Here is a 9406-nt window from a genome sequence, read left to right on the forward strand (position 1 = left end):
TCTATGACTACCCTAGTTCCGCACAAAATTTGAGTACTTTTGTTTACAGGTACCCCATACATGTTCCAAGCACAAGGCTACTTGACTCAGTGGTACTAGATGAAATAAAATTGCATACATTTTTAGCCCAGATGAAACTATTTTTTTTTACAACCAACACACTCACATTTATAACCAATCACAGGACTTCTATCAAAAGTTGGGTGCACCTCGAACTTTGACCCAGCCGGAAGTTATTTGGTTTAGTACTACCTGTATATTTAATAGGTTACATCCCAATACTGACTAAAAACAAAATCACAATACACCTCTAAAGGCATATTAGTTTTAGATCTTCTCTGTACACATGGGACAGTTTTAAAGCGTAAATGTCCTTATATATGAGCGTGAATATATATGTACCCTAAAATCTAATATAAATTAATTAAACTGTTGTCTAAACTGTTGTTTAGAAGTGGTTGTGTTTAACGACACCACTAGAGCACCTTGATTTATGTCAAACATAATTTTGACAGATTTAGAAAGAAAACCCGCTACACTTTCCCATGAGTAGCAAGGGATCCTGCACTTCCCACAGACAGCATAGCACGGGCGTTGCTTAGCAGGACAGATCGGGGCCGGACTAAGTAGGTCAGGAGTAGTCTAAGTAGGTCGGGACCGATCTAAGTAGGTCGGGACCGGTCTAAGTAGGACGGGGCCGGGTCACGTGACTAGACCGTAACGTCAAGGTCACAGGAAAGTAGGTCACGGTCACGAAAAGTAGGTCATGAGGCGCAATAGACCCCCCCCCCCCCCCCCACACACACACACACTACTGTCGACCCACATAATCAGCGGATAATAGGAAAAGGAAGGCATATTTGTTAAGGAGAAGAAAAGAATGTGTGTGCAACCCAGCCCATTGCTTTCAAAGCAAAAACTATTAGGTATAAAAATAAAAGAAAGGAATTTGTGGCCAGTAAGGGAAGAAAGGAGAGTGCGTGACACCCCAGCCCCATTGTGTATCTATAGAAGAAAGGAATGTTTAACGCGTGACTGCAACTCGAAACAACGCTTCAAACTAACCTAATATAAATTTACCAAATGGGTTTTGTAGTAAATACAGGGACGAGATGTTGGACAGTGGCAAAACTACACACACACACACACACACATACACACACACACACACACACACACACACACACACACACACACACACAGACACACCACCACCACCACCACCACCACCACCACCACCACTACCACCACTAAGTATATGGGTGTCGTGAATTCCAGATGTCTAAAAAATGCGGTCAAACATCTACTCGGGTGATTGTTTGTTTATCGCGTGTGCGTTGTTTTTTTGTGTTGTTGTGGTTTTTGTGTGTGTGTGTGTGTGTGACTGTGTGTGTGTGTGTGTTATTAGCTGTGTTGTGGGTTGTGTTGTTTGCAGGCACGACGGAAGCAAGTCGACATTGGGGAGGCTGACTGAGATCAAGGGTGCAAAGCAAGGCTTTTAGGTGTTTTGGAGTGTACCCCCCCCCGTCAAAATTTTGAAAATATGTAGTGAAATGCAATATTTGCATTCTACATGTAAAATTCATCTCTGCTTTAAAATTTACTATCAATAATATTTTTGATTCAGAATTATTGGGGGGATGGCTAGAGATCCTCAACCCCTCCTGCTGCGTCGTGCCTGTATTGGTTTGGTTTGGTTTTGATTTGGTTTGGTTTGTGGTTTGTTTTACTTAATTCTTCCCTAATGCTATAAGGGTTTTTAATGGCCAAAAACGGGTGTGTGGGTAGTTTTTTTAGTATTAATAAATAAATGTGCTCTTGTGGTGTCGTTAAGCAAATAAACGTCTTGGTTACTACTTCATTAATATGAATTTTAAACTTAATATTCCTGAACATTTAACCTTGTTTACTTGTGAAATCTGTCTACCATCACGATTTAATTTAGTTTATCTACGGAAGGAGTAATAGTATTTTAAATATTATGCAAATTTTGGAATGGGACATTTTAGCACCCCATTTTTTCTGTGCATTCTTCACGGTTATTCAGGCCGTTTTCAATGACCGTTTTCATGCAAGATATTTTGCAACTTTCCCGCCAAAAGACAGTATCGTCTGCAAATAGACCTATAGTTGTTAATAGGATGTTTAATTTTATTTTATTAATTTTATTAACTTGATTTCGATTGAGAGAATAAGAACTTATATCGTTTATAAAAATACTAAACAGAGTAGGAGCTATTACAGAACCCTGTGGAATACCGTTATTTGTTTCAGTTTTAGGAGACAAAGTCCCATTAATGTTGACATAAAAAGTCATATTATTAAGGAATGTGACAATATATTTGAACATTTTGACCTTTATACCAATTATATATATATTGGACATGCATCAATGCCTACACGTCTTATCGTATGCTTTCTCGATATAGGGTGTTTCATAATATCGGACCTTATAAGAAACTGTTATAGCTTCGTCATTTTTTTAAGATATTAAAACTATTTAGTATTATTAAGGAATGTGTCAATATATTTGAACATTTTGCCTTTTATACCACTATAATAACTAGTTAATGACACCGGATATCGGGTTTGTCCTGTGAAGATAAGAATGGGATTTTCCGCGAGGCTCATTCGGCCTGAACAGCATAAAGCTGATGTCCGACGTTTATCAACTAGTTATTCCCTTTATCCTGCAGACCATAAACATTAAGGGGGAACGCTATTATTTCTGATATTTCAGCCACATTGTACGATGACCTAGAGGTCAAATGAGCGATTTTGTAATGTAGCTATGCGTGTGGTTACAGCCGTATGAGCTTCTCAGCACGAAGGGGATTAAGTAAGTGACGTCAAAAGCCATATCCTGCTAGTAGCGGAATATGACTTTGCTTTGTCCTTCATCATATTCTGATAATAGAAACGGTGGTTGCAGAATACATTTTAATCAATTATTTGTTGAGCTGGCATCCAGAGGAAGTTTATTATTGCTTTCTAATACATCTTTTTGTTTTGTTTTCTTTCTTAATTATCATTCCTTTCTTTTTTCAGGTATCTTAAAGACCGCTATAAAAGGGTCGGTACACATCGTGGCGAGTCGGGGATATGTGGATTATCTTCTTCACAACCAGACTTCCAAGGACATTCTTGAGTGGGTGAAGAAAACTAAAATACCAGACGAGACCTACTTCAGCACTCTCAACCACAACCCACAACTTGGTGTGCCAGGGTCGTACAAAGGTTTGGTAGCTTAATGTTTTGTATTTCATAATAGTTGTTCACGGAAACTCCCGAATTGGTCCGAGTGCGAACTTCAAGCTGTGGTCACGTGTTTGAAGAAGACTAGCTCTTGCGTTTAGTTTGACAGGTTTCCGTCATACCCTATCTTGTCACATTTGTTGTACATTGGACGTAAACCCTCCCCCCAAACCCCACCCACCCCCACCCCCACCCCCCACCCCCAAAAAAACAAACACAAAAAAAACCCACCCAAACAAACAAACAAACAAGCAAACAAGCAACAAACAAAAAAGAAAAGTAATAGAAAAAAAATCAATAAAAAACAACGACACAAACAATAACAAAATCTTAAAAAACCAACAAAACACAAACAATAAAATAAATAAATAAATAAATAAAATGAAATAAATAAAGTTTCCATCATATCTTATTTTATCGCATACATTTAATATTAGGCGAATACAAGTATCTACCAAATTGCAGCCAGTCGTTTGACACCTGAAGTTACCTCAGCATCGTGGTTTCCGTGTTATGCACCTTATCAATTGGTATCGGCTGCTAACAGGAAGAAAATATCAGTGTTTGCCTTCAAATAACATACGAGCGGGACGTCGGCCAGTAATAGAGCGCTCGCTTGATGCGTGGACAGTTTAGGATCGATCCCGTCGTTGGGCGCATTGGGTTATTTCTCACCACGACTGGCATATCACTGGCCGTGGCATGTGCCATCCTGTCTGTGGGATGGTGCATATAAAATATCGTGTGCTACGTCCCGGAACTGCCCCCTGGCGATATCAGAGACCAGGTCCAGGATGGTCGTGCCTGAACCTCTTTTGGATATTGGCACGTAATAGTCTCTAAGACTCTATTTTAAAAATGCCAAATGCTTGACATCCAATAGCCGACGACTAATAAATCAATGTGCGCTAGTGGTGTTGTTAAACAAAACAAACTTCTTATTCTTGAACCAACACATCGATATTGTCGCGAGCACTCGTTAATACTATGACTTTGTCTAGTCCTATCAGAGCCATTCACAATTAAACAAGGAAAGAAATGTTTTATTTAACGACCCACTCAACATGTTTTATTTACAGTTATATGGGAAAAAAGATAGAAATGTTTTATTTAACGACGCACTCAACACATTTTATTTACGGTTATATGGCGTCAGACAAATGGTTAAGGACCACACACATAGTGAGAGAGAAAACCTACCGTCGCCAATTTATGGGCTACTCTTTTCGATTAGCTTCAAGGGATCAAGTTTCTAATCATAGTGTGTGCTTGTGTGTGTGTGTGGGTGTGTGTGTGTGAGAGAGAGAGAGAGAGAGAGAGAGAGAGAGAGAGAGAGAGAGAGAGAGAGAGAGAGAGAGAGAGAGAGTGTATATATGTGTGTGTGTGTGTGTGTGTGTGCGCGTGTGCGCGTGTGTTTACGTGTGTGTATATGTATATGTGTGTGGATAGCTGGCTGGTTGGATTGATATATGGTGGATGGATACACGGATATATGATGGATGAATACACGGATATATGATGGATGGATTGATGCATGGATGTATGGTGGATGGATTGATGCATGCATGGATACATGGATATATTGATTGATGCATGGACGGATTGATACATGGGTTGTTTCATGCATGGATGGATTGATGCATGGGTTGATTGATGCATGGGTTCATAGATGCATGCATGGATTGATGCATGGAAGGATTGATGCATGGATGGATTGATGCATCAGTTGATTAATGCATGGGTTGATTGATACACGGGTTGATTGATGCATGGGTTGATTGATGCATGGATGGATTGATACATGGGTTGATACGTGGGTTGATTGATGCATGGGTTGATAGATGCATGCATGGATTGATGCATGGATGGATTGATGCATGGCTGGATTGATGCATCGGTTGATTAATGCATGGGTTGATTGATACACGGGTTGATTGATGCATGGGTTGATTGATGCATGGATGGATTGATACATGGGTTGATACGTGGGTTGATTGATGCATGGGTTGATAGATGCATGCATGGATTGATGCATGGATGGATTGATGCATGGATGGATTGATGCATCGGTTGATTAATGCATGGGTTGATTGATTCATGGGTTGATTGATGCATGGGTTGATTGGTGCATGGATGAATTCATGCATGGATTGATACGTGGTTTGATTGATGCATGGGTTGATAGATGCATGCATGGATTGATGCATGGATGGATTGATGCATCGGTTGATTAATGCATGGGTTGATAGATGCATGCATGGATTGATGCATGGATGGATTGATGCATGGCTGGATTGATGCATCGGTTGATTAATGCATGGGTTGATTGATGCATGGGTTGATTGATGCATGGATTGATTGATGCATGGGTTGATTGATGCATGGATGGATTGATGAATGGGTTGATTGTTGCATGGGTTGATTGGTGCATGGATGGATTGATGCATGGATGGATTGATGCACGAATGGATTGATGCATGGGTTGATTGATGCATGGGTTGATTGATGCATGGATGGGTTGATGTATGGGTTGATTGATACTTGGGTTGATTGATGCATGGATGGATTGATGCATGGGTTGATTCATGCATGTGTTGATTGATGCGTGAGTTGATTGATGCATGGATGGATTGGTGCATGGGTTGATCGATGCATGGATGGACTGATGCATGGATGGATTGATGCATGGATGGATTGATACATGGCTTCATTGATGCATGGGTTGATTGATGCATGGGTTGATTGATGCATGGATGAATTGATGCATGCGTTGATTGATGCATGGGTTGATTGATGCATGGGTTGATAGATGCATGCATGGATTGATGCATGGATGGATTGATGCATCGGTTGATTAATGCATGGGTTGATTGATTCATGGGTTGATTGACGCATGGATTTATTGATGTATGGGTTGATTGATGCATGGATGGATTGATGCATGGGTTGGTTGATGCATGGATGGATTGATGAATGGGTTGATTGTTGCATGGGTTGATTGGTGCATGAATGGATTAATGCATGGATGGATTGATGCACGAATGGTTTGATGCATGGGTTGATTGATGCATGGGTTGATTGATGCATGGGTTGATTGATGCATGGACGGGTTGATGTATGGGTTGATTGATACGAGGGTTGATTGATGCATGGATGGATTGATGCATGGCTTGATTGATGCATGTGTTGATTGATACATGGGTTGATTGATGCATGGATTGATTGATGCGTGAGTTGATTGATGCATGGATGGATTGGTGCATGGGTTGATTGATGCATGGATGGACTGATGCATGGATTGATTGATGCATGTATGAATTGATGCATGCGTTGATGCATAGATGTATTGGTGCATGGATGGATTAATGCATGGATGGATTGATGCATGGGTTGATTGATGCATGGGTTGTTTGATGCGTGGATGGATTGACGCATGGGCTCATTGATGCATGGGTTGATTGATGCATGGATGGATTGATGCATGGGTGGAATGATGCATGGATGGTGGATGCTTGGATGTATGGTGGATGGACTGATGCATGGATAGATTGATGCATGGATATATGTTGGATGGATTGATGCATGGATAGATTGATGATTGGATATATGGTGGATGGATTGATGCATGGATAGATTGATGCATGGATATGTGTTGGATGGATTGATGCATGGATGGATGGTGGATTGATGGATGGATGGTGGATGGATGGATGGATGGATGGTGGATGGATGGATGGATGGATGGTGGATGGATTGAAGCATTGATTGATTGATGCATGGATGGATTGACGCATGGACGGATTGATGCATGGGTTGATTGATGCATGGACGGATTGATACATGGCTTGTTTGATGCATGGATGGATTGATGCATGGATGGATTGAAGAATGCGTTGATTGATGCATGGGTTGATTGATGCATGGATGAATTGATGCATGGATTGATTGATGCATGGGTTGATTGATGCATGGGTTGATAGATGCATGCATGGATTGATGCATGGATGGATTGATGCATCGGTTGATTAATGTATGGGTTGATTGATGCATGGGTTGATTGATGCGTGAGTTGATTGATGCATGGATGGATTGATGCATGGGTTGATTGATGCATGGATGGATTGATGAATGGGTTTGTTGTTGCATGGGTTGATTGATGCATGGACGGATTGATGCATGGATGGATTGATGCACGAATGGATTGATGCATTGGTTGATTTATGCATGAATTATTGATGCATGGTTTGATTGATGCATGGATGGGTTGATGTATGGGTTGATTGATACGTGGGTTGATTGAGGCATGGATGGATTGATGCATGGGTTGATTGATGCATGTGTTGATTGATGCATGGGTTGATTGATGCATGGATTGATTGATGCGTGAGTTGATTGATGCATGGATGGATTGGTGCATGGGTTGATTGATGCATGGATGGACTGATGCATGGATGGATTGATGCATGTATGAATTCATGCATGCGTTGATCCTTGCATGGGTTGATTGATGCATTGATGTATTGATGCATGGATGGATTAATGCATGGATGGATTGATGCATGGGTTGATTGATGCATGGATTGATTGATGCGTGGGATGATTGATGCATGGGTTGGTTGATGCGTGGATGGATTGATTGATGGGCTCGTTGATGCATGGGTTGATTGATGCATGGATGAATTGATGCATGGTTCGATTGATGCATAGATTGGTTGATGCATGGGTTGATTGGTGCATGGATGGATTGATGCGTGGGTTCATTAATGCATGGATGGATTCATGCGTGGGTGGATTGATGCATGGGTGGATTGATGCGTGGAAGGATTGATGCATGGAAGAATTTATGCACGAATGGATGGTGGATGGATGCATGTATGGATTGATGCATAGATGGATTGCTGCATAGATGGATTGCTGCATGGATGGATGGTGGATGGATGGATGGATGGTGGATGGATTGAAGCATTGATTGATTGATGCATGGATGGATTGACGCATGGACGGATTGATGCATGGATTGATTGACGTATGGACGGATTGATGCATGGGTTGATTGATGCATGAATGAATGGTGGATAGGTGCATGGATGGTTCGATGCATGAATGGATGGTGGATGGATGCATGAATTGATTGATGCATGGATGAATTGATGCATGAATGGATTGACGCATGGACGGATGGATGCATCGATGGATTGATGCATGGATGGATGGTGGATGGATGCATGGATTGATGCATGGATGGATGGTGGATGCATTGATTGATCGATGCTTGGATGGACTGATGCATGGATGGATGGTGCATGGATTGGTGCATGGATATATTGATGTTTTGATGGATGGTGGATTGATGCATGGATGGATATACATGTATATGTGTCCATTGTTTTTTTATATATTACATATAATTAAATTTTATTTTACTTGATTTGTTTTTCAGTAAAATTGATCCCAGATGGAAAAAGCAAGCCCTCTATATTTAAATTTACGAACTGGGGAGAGTTACCATGCGCTGGCAAGTTTGTCAGAAGTGTGTGCATTCTCGGGGTCGGAGATGTGTCCTTGTTGGTGAAAAGGAAAGAACTCTTTGTCAACAAATTTCACCTGGATTTTCAACCTTACGCTTTGGATTGTATCGAAGAATGGCATTACAACAGAACACGAGATGAATATTTAGGTGTTTCAAACTTTGATAATAGTTACTACAAAACTCTGGACTTTGTAACCAATAAAATATAACTGATTATCTCCAAATACATAGAGACTGAATATGGATTTTAGGAGAATATTTTTATGCAGCTTTTATATATTCTTAATGGATTATGATGCTATTCAATACCAATTTTGTTAATTTAAAATTTATTTTATTTCCCATCTGTTTATTTCGCAAAGGCGAATATAGGGGAGGGGGTCTCTAAATTTTGCGACAGTTATAATTTTATTATATATAAATTTTAATTCTTTTATGATCTCCGCCAAACCTCCCCCAATTATGTCACTGCCCCACCCCCCCACCCCCCCACCCCCCCCCCCCACCCCCCTCCCCCCTCCAAATTGATTTTCTGGATCCGCCACTGTTTCGGGATGCATTTATTAACTGACTTGTTTTTTTAAAATATAAATTTAATTTAAAAATGTATTTTGTTTTCTA

General features: G+C 40.6%; 1 protein-coding gene across 1 annotated transcript; it reads left to right on the forward strand.

Annotated features, from left to right (window-relative positions):
* Positions 1–1289: 1289 nt before the first annotated feature.
* On the forward strand, positions 1290–8994 carry LOC121386021 (beta-1,3-galactosyl-O-glycosyl-glycoprotein beta-1,6-N-acetylglucosaminyltransferase-like). Its single transcript, XM_041516817.1, has 3 exons — positions 1290–1317; positions 3049–3237; positions 8696–8994. Exons 1-3 carry the CDS (start codon positions 1290–1292, stop codon positions 8992–8994), a joined length of 516 nt encoding a protein of 171 aa, XP_041372751.1.
* The last annotated feature ends 412 nt before the right edge of the window (positions 8995–9406 follow it).

The sequence above is a fragment of the Gigantopelta aegis genome, chromosome 12 (genome assembly GCF_016097555.1).
Source record: "Gigantopelta aegis isolate Gae_Host chromosome 12, Gae_host_genome, whole genome shotgun sequence".
Lineage (NCBI taxonomy): Eukaryota > Metazoa > Mollusca > Gastropoda > Neomphalida > Peltospiridae > Gigantopelta > Gigantopelta aegis.

What these genes read in the sequence shown, in the direction of transcription:
- LOC121386021 (XM_041516817.1), top strand. Translation starts at nt 1,290, where the DNA reads ATGCGGTCAAACATCTACTCGGGTGATT. An exon ending in AAACATCTACTCGGGTGATT is followed by an intron (nt 1,318 to 3,048) that starts GTTTGTTTATCG and finishes TTCTTTTTTCAG; the next exon opens with GTATCTTAAAGACCGCTATA. An exon ending in TGTGCCAGGGTCGTACAAAG is followed by an intron (nt 3,238 to 8,695) that starts GTTTGGTAGCTT and finishes TTTGTTTTTCAG; the next exon opens with TAAAATTGATCCCAGATGGA.